This window comes from Vombatus ursinus, unplaced genomic scaffold, assembly GCF_900497805.2.
Source record: "Vombatus ursinus unplaced genomic scaffold, bare-nosed wombat genome assembly UNPS02014807.1, whole genome shotgun sequence".
Classification (NCBI taxonomy): Eukaryota; Metazoa; Chordata; class Mammalia; order Diprotodontia; family Vombatidae; genus Vombatus; species Vombatus ursinus.
In genome coordinates this window covers 44,299,212-44,312,803 of record NW_020954585.1, presented here as the reverse complement: position 1 = coordinate 44,312,803, position 13,592 = coordinate 44,299,212, and the positions used below count along the sequence as shown (strand labels likewise).

The following is a 13,592-nucleotide window of genomic DNA, read 5'->3' as shown; positions in this document are numbered from 1 at the left end:
GTAGTCACACTATCTGAATTGGGAGCCGAAGATATCATTTTGCAGGGCCAGCAGTCATCCAGACTCTGATCAGCCTTCAAGCAGCTGCCTAGCCAAGCCTGCAGGTGCAATACAATATCCTGCCTCTGTCAGACAATGGTCCCACACAGAACATGCTCCCTGCTGCAAAGTCCCCACTTCAAAAGGCTAGTCCTAGCAAGTCTGGCTCACACTTCTGGCCAATCCTCAGCAGGCTGCAAATCAGCCCCCAATTTGTTAAGGTGCCGGATGCTGGCCAACCTGATCACCCAGAGGTATGGAATGCTGGAAAACCCTGGTCCCAGCAAGGAGTGGTGGGGCAGTACAGAAACCAGAAGGCCAGAATTAAAGGATAAAAGGAAAGCATCATCTCAAAGACAAAGCACAAAAGGAAAGGAATTCCTTTCTAGCACCCATCCCCTAAGCTCCCATCCAGGAATTCCATCCTTAATGGGCTATTTACTTAAAATAAGCTCAATGAGTCAACACTATGATGTGGTTACCAAAAAAAGCTGATTCAATCCCATGCATAAAGAGAAATATAACACCCAGAAAGAAGTAGGTGAGAATTAGTCCAGACTCTTCTGGTCAGGCTACAAATGGAATTTCCAGAGCAAATCATCATAAGAGAGATACTTACAAACTGGAGTGAGAAAAGAGGACGGTCCCCAGTGAAGGGTCTGGAAACCAAGCTTTACACAAACAAGTGAAGTATGATATTGTCAAGAAATACGGCTTCACCAGGGGCAGCTAGGTGGCGCAGTGGATAGAGCACCGGCCCTTAAGTCAGGAGGACCTGAGGTCAAATCTGGCCTCAGACCAAACACTTGACAATTACTAGCTGTGTGACCCTGGGCAAGTCACTTAACCCCAATTGCCTAAAAAAAAAGAAATATGGTTTCAGAACTCTGGTCGATACAGTGACCAGTCCTTTCTTCAGAAGAGAGACAAGAAAGCCTGCTTCCCACCTCTAAGCAGAGAGGAGATGGACCACCCAGTGTAGAATGAAACATAGTTTCAGACATAGCCAATGTTTTGCTTGAATATACTTGTTACAACAATTGCACATGTATAACATGATATAGATCAGATTGTTTGCCATATTGGGGAGGAGGGAGAAAAATTTGGAATTCAAAATCTTATAAAAAATGAATATTGAAAACTATCTTTACATGTAATTGGAAAAAATAAAATACCATTTACAAAAAAAAAGAATGTACTTGTTACAAGGGAGGACTTCTATGGGTGGGGGAGGAGAAGAGTTAATGGGCAGTAACAAGGATGCAAAAAAAACAAAAACCAACCCAGCTACAATGAAATATGTTTTAAAATACAGAGAAGAGAGCAAAAGGAAGGTCAGAAAGGGACACAGTCAAGCAGGGCAGTTACTAACCTGTTAAAGTTAGTATGTGTACTTTAAAAAACAAACTATATGTTACAGAAATTTACAGTTTCACATCCTATTCTCTTTTCTGTTCTTTTTGTATTGAAATGTTCATGTCTGTTAAGTTCACAATAAGAAAGAACATTTATATTTAAAAAAGCAGATGAATGAAACAAATCAAGCTGTTTCACTCAGAGGAAAAAAAAGATCTCCAACCCCATCCCAGAGGCAAATCTGTGAAATTTGTCTTCCAAGTATGTGAAGAACCATCACCTGGAAGAGGAAGTGAGTTAATTCTATGCAGCAACAAGGTAGAACTAGGACCAAGAGGTGGACGTTATAGAGATGAGATTAATCTAAGCCGAGACAGAGACAGACAGACAGAAACAGGGAGAAACAACACTAAAAAAGAAAAGAACCAACATTTTAAAATGAGCAAAGAGAGTTAATACAATTCAATTTAAACACAGAGTAGAACAAATGAATCTGCTAAAGTACCAGGAGCAAAACAGATATAAAAACAAACCAGACAAGATAAGCTGAGAGATTATACTCAGTGGGATAAATAATACACTCAAAGAAATTAAGTAATAAATGGAAATGCTACAAAAATCATTGTTGTTTTTTGTTGTTCAGTCGTTTCAGTCACGTTCAATTCTTCATGCCCCCATTTAGAGTTTTCTTGGCAAAGATACTGTAGTGGTTTGCCATTTCCTTCTCCAGTTCATTTTATAGATGAGGAGACTGAGTCAAACAGGGTGAAGTGACTTTCCCAGGGTCATACCGCTAGTAAGTATCTGAGGCTGGATTTGAACTCAGGTCTTCCTGACTCCAGGGCCCGGGCTCTAATCCATTGTATCACCTAGCTGCCCCAAAAAAATCCTAAAATCAAATAAAAGAAAAGCTTGGAGGATTTTTTAAAGTCATGCAAGGATTAGGGAATGTGAAAAAGTTCCAAGGAGAGAGATTTCAGCTCAGTACAAGGACAAAGCCTCCTAATATTTAGAGCAGTAGAACAATAGAATGGAATGTCTTACATAGAGGAAGCTCTCTGAATCACAGAAAGCAGTAGAGCAGAAACTGGATGACCATTGACCAGGGATAATGCAGTGGGGAAGTAGGATTCCAGGGTTATACCAGATGAGTTCTGATGTCTCTTGAACTCTGGCATCGTGTGACTCTGTGAACCTGCATGCACCCTGGCCAAAAATGGTACATAACCTCACTAATCCATTATAACTGAACAACATCGTAAAATCATGAAACTCTACGGTAACATCCTCAGACCAAGTACTTACTTAGAACACTGACAATGTTTTCCCTGAAGAGTTGACTGTCCCTATAACATCATTTCAAAAACATCCTATTTTCTTAATACCAGTTAAGGATCTTACATGGGATATGCTCAAAGAACATCCAGTCCTCAAAGAAATTATGATCGACAGCAGTGAATGAGACAAAATGTACATACATCCCTATTTGTATAAACAGGGAACATTTGCAAAGCAACATGTGAGTAAAGGCAAGATAGGATAATTAATGTAAGTTATGCCTAAGTGTGTGGGGGGAGGGGGAGGGTGAAGGGTAAGTAAGATTAACCCAAATAGAGTAGAATTAGTCAAAGAAAGGCTTCTCTGAAGTCTTGGAAGAAATCACAAACACTAATTATCAACTTCTGGACTGACTGACTTGCATGAACTAGTAAAAGAGAAAAAAAGAGGAAGGAGGGTATTCCAAGAGGAAGGAGGAGCTAAGTTAAGGTGCCGGGGACATGAGATTTAGTGAGTTGTGGGCAGATGACCTTGGCTGAATGGAGAAGCCGTGTTGAGAAATGGTCCATTAGAGGAAGCACCTGATAATGTGCTTCCAATACAAGTAAGAAGAATGTACTATGAATCAATAGAGTAGAGCTGAGCTCTACTCTTACCTTCATGGATTACTTGGCTAGCTTCATGACTGTGGACAAGTCTTTCCACCTATAAAATGACAGGGTTAGAACTGACATTCTCTAAGCTCTATCTCATACTCATTCTAAGGGAAATCTATGATTTTTGCTAATATAAAATCCTTCCCAGACAGAAAGAATCCCTTGGTGATAGTATGCCTTGTAGAAACAGCTCTGACTCTGGAATAAGAGGATATGGGTTCAAATTCTACTTCCAATACTTACTATCTGTGTAACCTTAATTAAGCAAGTCACTTAATTTCTGGGCCTCAGTTTCTTCATATATAAAATTAGCAGGGTGGATTAAAGGGTCTCTTAGGTCCCTTCCAGCTGTAGAGCTATGATTCAATGGTGTCTCCAGCCTGAGGCACTCTCTCTGACTGGTCAATCCCTGGTCTAGCCCACTGTTTCACAGGTGCCCAGCCTATGCATGTTTCCACTCCCCCTATTCTCTCTCCAGACTTCCCTACCTCCTTCACATCGGACAAACAACAACAGCCCAAGTGCAGGTACTGCCCCTATCCCTGCTTTACAAAAGGTCCCTTTTAAGTGCTATCTTCCACTATCCCAATACACAAGTAATATCATCAGAATAGAATTGATGGGGCAGCTAGGTGACCCAATGGATAGAGCACCAGTCCTGGACTCAGGAGAACCTGAGTTCAAATCTGGTCTCAGACACTTACTAGCTGTGTGACCCTGAGCAAGTCACTTAACCCCAACTGCCTTAAAAAAAAAACCAGAATATGTAAATTCTTTGAGACTAGGGACTCTCCTTTTTGCTTATATTTTTAACCCTAGCACTTAGCTCAGTGCCAGGCATTACTTATGAAAATAACAATACAAGTGATCAAATCATGTGATTTCTATTGTCAGTTTCACATTTACCAGAGGTGAGATATATATGTGTATGTGTGTATTTAAAATATCTAGATACTTGTATATTGTATATACTTGTTTATTCTATTATTTTATTTTATACACTTATATTTATATAACATATACACTTACAGTTAAATTATACACATATATTATACATAATATATTCAATACTTGTCTATTATATTCTGTGTTTTACTTATTTAAAAAAATCATTTTCGAGTACTTACAAGGATAAGTGTTGATCACTTAAAAGCCATCATCATGAGTTCATAAAGAACAGGTCATGCCAGATTAAGCTCATTTCCTTATTTTTTTTTTTAATGTTTACCAGACAAGATCAGGGAAATGCCATAGACATCACATACCAGGATTTCAGTAAGAGAGCTGACAAAAGGTCTCACAATGTCATCATGGATAAGATGGAGAGATGTAGGTTAGATAACAACACTGTTAGGTGGTTTCAAATTACGCTGAGTGACTAAACCCCAAAAATCATAATCAGTGTCAACATATCGCAGAATTTAGAACTGGAAGAGAGCTCAGTAGTCAATTAGTTCAACCTGCATCGAGAACTGCAACATGCCTGACATGTGGTCATTCAACCTCTGCCTGGAGACCTCCAGTGAGCATGTCTCACAGGGCAAAGAATTCTATTATCGAAGGAAGACCACCAAGGGAGTGCCCCAGGAATCTGTCTTGGTCCTCTGCTCAGTTAGCAATGACCTGGATAAAAGCATAGATGGCAAACTTATATGATTTCACAAAACTAGAAAGGAAAGGGGTGGCTAGGTGGCACAGTGGATAGAGCACCGACCCTGAAGTCAGGAGGACCTGAGTTCAAATCCAGACTCACACATGTAACACTCACTAGCTATGTGACCCTGGATAGGTCACTCAACCCCACCCCCCATTGTCTTGCCCCAAAAAAAAAAAAAAGATGTCATTTCCCCCCCATCCAAATTCATGGACTCCATGAAATCTATCCATGGAACCCCCAATCAAGAAGTTCCTTCCAGCTCCAATTCTGTGAGCCTGATGTTTTGGTGTGATACCTCAGCAAGGGGTCAGGTATCTTTCTTAAAAAGGGGCACCAAGCTAACAACACCTGCTCTTCTCCTGTGCTCCTATGACCAAAGGTCTCCTACTAATCCTCTCAAACACCAGAGCTGGGGAAACTGTCACAAATGGCTGGGGGTGAATAAAAGGGAATAACCAGTCTTTGTACCACAGAAGCTTGTATATGTCGCTTTTATACTTGGGCTCCAGGATGTTGACTCCTGTGACAGCTTATAGGAAGCTACTGCAGTATCTCAAGAAGCAAAGTGACACATAATGTTTGCATTAGTCTATTTGGTGGCTGGGGGTTCCTCAGTGACAAGTTTCATAGGTTTCTCAGGTGGGGGGCAGCTAGAATTCCATATACAATGCCATATCCTGCAGGGTGAATGAAAATATTCCTGGGGAAAACTGCCAAGAGGAGAAAAAAAAACCAGAAACTCATACTGAAGAAGTCCTATGGCAAAAAAAAAAAAATAGTGGCTGGAGGTCCTTGGTCCTTGAGAACATAACTGTGCTCATCAAAAGACAGACAGACAGACAGACAGATTGACTCCAAAGCTAAAATTGTACTTGGCATCTTGGGGATGGAGCAACAATAAAACAGACCATCTTAAACGAAGAAATGGTACACTTGAAAGCAATGAATTTGGGGCAGCTAGGTGGTACAGTGGATAGAGCACTGGCCTTGGAGTCAGGAGGACTTGAGTTCAAATCCGGCCTCACACACTTAATAGCTGTGTGACCCTGGGCAAGTCACTTAACCAATTGTGTCCAAAAAAGAAAAGAAAAGAAAGCACTGAATTTGGAGTCAAAGGTTCTACATTCAAATCTTGGCTGTGTTACTATGCAGCCAGAAGCAAGTTCATTTCTCTGGGTTAATCTCCCTATCAACACACATTTAATAAGTTCGATGCACTAGGCACTGTACACAAATGCAAAAAAGAAAAGAAAAGAAAAGAAAAGAAAAGAAAGAAAGAAAAAAGAAAAGAAAAAAACGGCTTCAAGAAACTTGCATTCTATTGGGTGATACAATGCATAGCAGAAAGAGATCTGCAATTTGGTGTGATTAAACTCCATGAGCTTCCGAAATCTACAATTTTATAATAAGATCAATAATCCAAATGTAAATCCTTCCCCCTCACAGTAACCTAAGCAAAAAGATTCCAAGAACCAGGAAAGGAGGGGGTGAGTGGAAGAGGGGAGGGAGTCAAATTAATCCAATCCTGGACTTCCATCTTCCTCATTACCAGATACACCAAGCCAACTGGGAGCAACCAACTAGGTGAGTCTATGACATGAGCTGCCAAGGGCATGAACTGTGCCATCCCTATGCCCCGTACACAGTGCTCTGCTATGGGTTACAAAGTATACTACGTGGCCCTTGCCCTCTAGAAGATTACACCAGCATTAAGGAGACAAGGCACACACCAGTTAAACAACAACTCAGAGCAGCATAGGATTAAATGCAGAATGAGCATGGCCATGCCCCATGATTAGCAGGTATTCATTACTGAACCAAATCCAAGCTTAGCTTCAGTAAAGATTATAGGAGTTCAGAGAATGGAGCTATCCCAGTGAGATTTGAAGGTCAGGGCCAGCTTCATGGGGAAGGTAAGACTTCAAAGATAGGTCTAGGACTCACGGGTCAAAGAAAAGGAAAAGAGGTAAGCCCAGTGGGGCAAACAGCATGAGCAAAGGCGTGGAGGTAGAAATGAGCATGGTATGTTTGGGGTGCAGTGAGGAAACTCAGCCTGGTTAGAATAAGACTTAGTCTGGGAAATAGCCAGCAAAGGCTGAAAAGACACATCAGAACCAAACTGTGGTTTGTTGACTAAATAGTGGGGCCCTAATAAGTAATAGTAGGCTTTGGATTATCTAATCCAAATCTTTCACTTGACAGATGAGGAAACTGAGGCCCAGATACATGAAGTGACTTGTCTAAAGTAACAGAGCTGAGATCTTAACCCAGATCTCCTCACTTCAAATCTACTATGTACCAAAAATCTCCTAACTGACAATAGAGGGTCCTGAATGTTCAGGGTTTGGACTTTCTCCCATAAGCAATGGGGTCTTCAGCAGCAGCATAACATGAAAGAAGTGGTGTTTTAAGAATCCCTATCTAAGTGTGTCCAGGAGTGCTGACAACTGGGGAGTCAGGAGACTAACCAAATAGTCCAGGTGTGACTTGGCATCTGAGATGGAAAGAACTCAATGAGAGACAGGGGAAAAGTTACTGGAGCTCAACTCAGCCAAAAGCACTGTAATCTGGAAATGATACAGCACCTCCCATCGGGAATCAAAAGCTCAAGACACATGTTATTAATTAAACACAAGGAGACATGACTGACCACAGCAGCACTAGGGACTGAAGCTTTCCAAAGAAAGCTATCTACCAGTGAGATAAAGTCAAGAACTGGCCAGTTATTGTCTTGCTCACACTGGGGCTTTTTTTTTTTTTCCAGTTAGGTAATGGGTTTAAGTGACTTGCCCTGGGTCTTAGAGCTAATAAGTGTTATGTGTCTGAGGCCGGATTTGAACTTAGGTCCTCCTGTATCCAGGGCCAGTGCTCTCTACTGCGCCACCTAGCTGCCCCCACATTTGGCCTTTTAAAAAGGGCCTGCAGGACCTGAGTTCAAATTCGACCTCAGACCAAACACTTGACACTTACTAGCTGTGTGACCCTGAGCAAGTCACTTAACCCCAATTGCCTAACAAAAAACAAAAACAAAAACAAAAAAACCCTTAATTTAGGGCAGCTAGGTGGCACAGTGGATAAGTTCTGGCCTTGGAGTCAGGAGGACCTCAGTTCAAATCCGGCCTCAAGACTCATGACACTAGCTGTGTGACCCTGGGCAAGTCACTTAACCCTGATGCCTCACCAAAAAGGCAAAAAAATAAAAAATAAAATAAAAAGGCCTGTACCTTTGTGCCACCCTGCCCTTGGTCCTGTTCACATCCTGCTTTTATACTGTTGCTTTTTGGGGATTTCTATGATTACTGCTAGTTAAGAGCAAAGAGGAAGGAGTCAGCAACAGGAAATATCAGGAACAGATTGGGTCTGACTTAAACAGGCAAGGCCAGGGGACAGCGATGGCCCAGTGGGAGAGACCTCCAAGGCACGATGGAGGTTGTGCATAGCATCATTCTTTGCTTTACTTGGGTCCCTTCCCCTTTCCCTCATTCACTCCCATATAACATTGCCCTAGGTTGTATAACCTAGTTACCTCAATAAAGGCAAAGCAGAAGGCTGCCCTGCTACCTTCACAATCCTTGTGCTCAGGCAAAGGTTTTCACATCTGTACTTAGCAATAGTTCATCCAAAAGTGAAGTAATCAGACTGAGAGACTTAAACCACAAGACTGCATGCCTGGAATTTGGGGATCAGGGGAGAAAAGCACGAATCCTAAAAGCAATCCCTTTAGGAGTTAGTCTGTCCATAGCCAAAAAAGACTTAGGTTATGAAATCCTAAATTATTTTTCTTGTGCACTTGGGAAAAGGCAGTGTGGCGCAGTGATAACAACAGAGTCAGGGGACATGGGTTCAAATCCCAGTTCTGCTACCTATCGAATACCACAGGCAAGTTCATTAACTTCTCAGGGCTTCATGATCCTCTTCTGTAAAATGAGGAAGCTGGATTAGATGAACTCCAAGGGCCCTTCCAGTTCTAAATCTTTGATGCCATGATGATGACCTAATAGGAAGATATTTCATCATCATTTTTCTGCACTTACAGAAGGCTTCTGAGCTAAAAAAATTTGATTTCGCAGAGTGAAGGACCACACATTAGCAGGAATGCCTTGGGACAGAGTGAGGTAAGGATGTCACTATTTTCTGCCCAAAGGAGGGGAACGTGTGCAAGATGAAACCAGCAATCACTCTTTTCAATTTGGGGAAGCTCTCCCAAAGAAGACACAGGCTCAGCCCACAGAAGAGACTATTGAATGGCATCAGGGTTATTGAAATGGGAAGGGAGAGGCTGCTCAAGTGGAAAGCAGGGCTCTAGCCAGATGGAGCCAGGAAACAAGAGTCCTAGAAAGGGAATCTATGGGGGAGTGGGGGTGAGGGGCCGGGAGGGATAGAAACATCACCCTTTTAAGCAGTCAATCCAACCCTGTTGTGTCAAGAGGCTGGTTCCAACATGCATGTTCTGCCTGTGAGTCAGCAACCCCATTCAGTAGCATTTTATTGCTGCTGATTCATACCTTGGCTACACAGGAAGCTGGAGTCCACTTTTTCCCACTTGAAAAAAAAATGCAGTTTAAGAACTCTGCTCAATGAAAACCCCAAGTCACAGGCACCCTGATATAGTGCTTCCTGTGCGTCACGCAAAGGGAGGGGGAAGTTCCCCTCAGTGTTGTTACCTCCACCATTCAATTTTGCATCTCCTTAGCTGCCATCAAGGAAAAAAAAGCAGCAGAGTTGAAGTGCCATGTATTTCTGGGTCCATGACACACTCTTATGTCAGACAGAGCCCAAGGCAAAAAAAAAAAAAGGTTAAAGACAAAGTGGTAAGTCTGCTGGTCATCAGCCTATAAATTCAGAAACAGGTTCAGGTCCCTAGAAAAGAGCTCTCACAGAAGGACTATGGAGGGAGATTTTTTTCTCCCTGAAGGTTTTATTTTCACCTTATGTAATTTGACTTGGGGGTGACATAGTCCTGGGCAAGACAATCCTCCACCAGGGTGACAACTTCAAAGGAATTTATAAATCTGCTAAACTGTGACAGAGATTTATCTTTTGCAAATGCAACAGCTCTCCACTTTACTAAAGTTGTAACATTTAAAGAGAAAGAGTATCAAACAAACCAGATCTTAAAATACAGTTGCTAAGCAAGCTAGGCTGCACTTTTGCAGAAAGCTTTCAAAATGCACTTAACCCCACAGAGCTACCTCTTCTCCCCCCCCCAAAAAGGTGTGCCCTGTCAGTTGCAAAGGAGTAAGCTCAATGACTTAAAACCAAAGAAAAGTCTTAAGGTCAAGCGACAACCACTCCCTATTTTTGTTCAAATTCCTAGGAGTCCACAGAGTGGGGAGCTCCACACTCCCAAAGCAAAATTGGAAAGCCAGCTGTGCAGCAGCCTGTTTCAAGGTTTATTTCGCTGCTCTTTTGCATCCCTCCCATCTGTGAAGAGATGCCAAAGAACTGGTCTAGAATCAATTCCCACTGGGGGTAAGAATCAGAAGAGGTCACAGTGCCATTCATAGGTTCAAACCGATGACACACACTCCTATGTCAGGAAAAGGTTGCTCTGCTCAGACCTAACATCTTAGAGCTTTTTATTAAGACAGGAAAAGAAGAAAGCCAAAGATTGGTATGACAGATTAACTTGGGCTACCTTCAAAAGAGACCTTGAAAAGCTTAGCACATCAGTAGGAGTGCCAGAGTCAATTTTATCTCCAGACAGAGTAACCTGTTTATAATACCTTAGTGATGGACAAAGCAAGCGTCCCAGTCTTCTGAACATGCTCTTGGGACAGCCAGGTATTAAATCATTTCTCTCTCTCTTTTTCGAAGACACCAAACATCATAACCTGTTTACTTCTCTCCCTAGGCAACCGTAATCATCATTTAAAGCCAGTTGCTCTCATCAAACCCTAATTACAAAAGACTTGAACCCCGGCTGGGTTATGAAACTGATCTTCCTATGCTAAAAAGCTTCCCTTCTACAAAATAAATTCATTTGTTTTCCAATGACCACTTACAAAGAATGTTCAGAGAAGTCTCTTATTTAACATCTTTGAAATACCTTCAGAACTATGAAAAGCATGTTATTCTCTGGCACACACGTGCTGGCTCCTTCATGCTTCTTCACCGAGTATTTCAATTGTTACTCATGAACAGTTGGGCAACGGTCAGGTATCTGGCATCCCCATTTATGTAAGACATAATTACAGTTTAAAATCTTGCTGACCTCAATAATGTACAGCCCCCAGCCAATCCATACTTCAGTGCTCAAGTCACGGAAACCTAAGGTGGCAGAAATCTAAATGATGACACATTCATCCCACCCGACTGATGACCAACACAGACTACAGTGCATATTTTCCCCTGCTGTGTATTTTCCAGTGAAGGATCAAATGAGAAACCTGCTTCCTAGGGCTTCCCCCCTTTTCGCAATCTTCAGGAAGCAAACCCAAACAGGGCCAGGAACTTGTTGCTGTCTCCCCAAGATCCTAATTTACTGGGCACTAATAGTGGGCTTACAAACCGTTGGGCAAAGCTGCCACTCTACAACAGGTCCCATCCAACAGCCCCCTGTCTCTCTGCTCCCCAAGCTAAAGTAAGTGAATTAAGAAAAGAAAAACCTGTTAGCTAGGACACATTAATCTGTTCTGTCAGGTTAGGAACTACTTAAAGAGACTCAACATTCATACAAGTCACTGACATGCCAAATCATCATTTTCCCTTACCACAAAATAACCCCCTATCCTCCCTCCTAGCCCCTTCCCTTGCTTCTCCCACAGGCCTGAGTTCCCCTCAGAATGACAAATCCTTCTCTGTTGCTACTGCCTTTTCTAAATTTCCAGGAAGGAGCCAGGAGGGGGTGGGGGAGAACAGAACAGTCCTTAGCCTTCCCAGAAAGCGCCTGCTACCCTGGGAGCAATGCAAGGCAGCCCAGCTCTTCACGAGGTGGATCCCAAGAGCCAATGCCAAAAAATGCTCCCCTACACCCCTAACTCGTTGCTTCTCCCAATACAATTCAAGAAATTAAGGGACTGTGCAGTTGCACACTTCCCAGGGCGAGACCAAGGTTTAGTGATAAACGCTGGACTATGTGGAATTGAATTTGAAAGGCTTAGATAAGATAGGTTAACACTCCCCAAATCGAGCTTAGAAAGGAGGGTAGGTCAACCGGAGGCACAGAGGCCTGGAAAAGACAGGAGAGGATCAATGCAAATTGGGGAGCAAAGGAAGGAGAGTTGGGGGAGGGGGGATAGCAGGAGGAACAGACATTGTAATTTCCAGATAAGTTTGCAGCTATGAAGAAGGTGGGGGGAGGGTTCAGGGTAGCAGGAAGGAAGGGAAGGGAAAGACGAGGGGAGCTCTCTGCAGAACTAGAAGCCAGGAGGAGTGCCAAGGAGTTGGGGAGAGAACCTGAGGTCTGCTTGGGGGGGAATGGGGTGAGGACAGTAGGGTGCAAGGGAGCCAGAGGTAAGCGGGGCCGAGGGAGGTACGGGAGCGCAGATTCCGGGCGGCTAGAGAGCGGCCAGAGGCCCTGCACCTACCTCTGGAGAGAGACATGCTGAGGCCGGCGGCTCAGGGCCCGGCTCCGCTGCCGGCGCAGACTGGAGACTGGAGGCTGGAGGCTGGAGGCTGGAGGCTGGAGGCAGGCAGGGGCTGCGACGGACGAGTGCGGCGGGGGCGGCTAGTCCCGGGGGCGGCAGGTGGCGGCGGCGGCGGCGGCACTTCCAGGAAGGGTCATGCCTCACCTCCCCTGGACCGGCGGAGCAGAGTGGGTTCCTCTCAACACATCCCCACCCCCGGCCTCCGGGGGCTGGCGGGGTTCGGACAGAGAGCTTCGGGCGGAGGGGCTGCGGGTTAGCAGACAGGCGAGCGCGAGCGTCCGCTGAGGGCGGCGCCGGAGCCAGACTGAGCAGCAGCGGGGAGGGAGGCTGGGGAGCGGGACAGCACCGCGGGAGGCAAAGCCCCGCCCCTTTCCGACCCACCCAATGGAGAGCCGACTCTCCGCACGTTCCCCGAAGCCACATCCCCTGTCTCTTAAAAGCTAGGCCTCCTGAACGAAACACCCGCCCTAATCGCCCTCGGAGGCAGAGTGAGGTATGTACAGCTAATAATAGCCTGCCTGTCCGTCGCTTTCAAACTTCGGTCAAGCGCTTTCCTTACCGCGGATGGAAGTAGATGGTGCAAGGATTATGACCTCTTTGCACGAATGTGCTAGCAAATATTTAACAACCGGCTCTCCAGAGGGGAGGATATGAGAACAAAACATTTTTAAAGTTTAATCTGCATTATTTTCTCCATCAATTTCTTCAAGTCTAGACAGTCAACAAATCAATAAACCAAGTCCTGATTCACTTCCTTTGCAAATATACTAGGTGTAAATACACAGAAAATTTAACAATGGGATCTCCTGAGCCAGCACACCCCCCCCCCCATTTGTCAGAGAGGATGGAAACTCAAGTTTAAAGAAGGGAAAAGACTTGGAGAGATCTGACAGCTAATAAGTGTCAGGATGGGTAGGCATACCCAGCTCGTCTAACTCTGATAAATTTTAATAACAGCTGACATTTACATAGTGTTTTAAGGTTTGCAAAGTGATCTCCATGTAAATATCATTATTC

At 43.8% G+C, this 13,592-nt stretch overlaps 1 protein-coding gene across 1 annotated transcript in view; it reads right to left on the bottom strand.

The window, feature by feature from the left end:
• The window catches only part of MAP2K3 (mitogen-activated protein kinase kinase 3), a 76,921-nt gene extending 64,059 nt beyond the window's left edge, over positions 1-12,862 (bottom strand). Inside the window, exon 1 of the mRNA XM_027874542.1 lies at positions 12,516-12,862. Coding sequence (XP_027730343.1) covers positions 12,516-12,531 — 16 coding nt within the window. The 5' untranslated portion in view covers positions 12,532-12,862. The remainder of the gene's footprint in view (positions 1-12,515) is intronic.
• Positions 12,863-13,592: the final 730 nt, after the last annotated feature.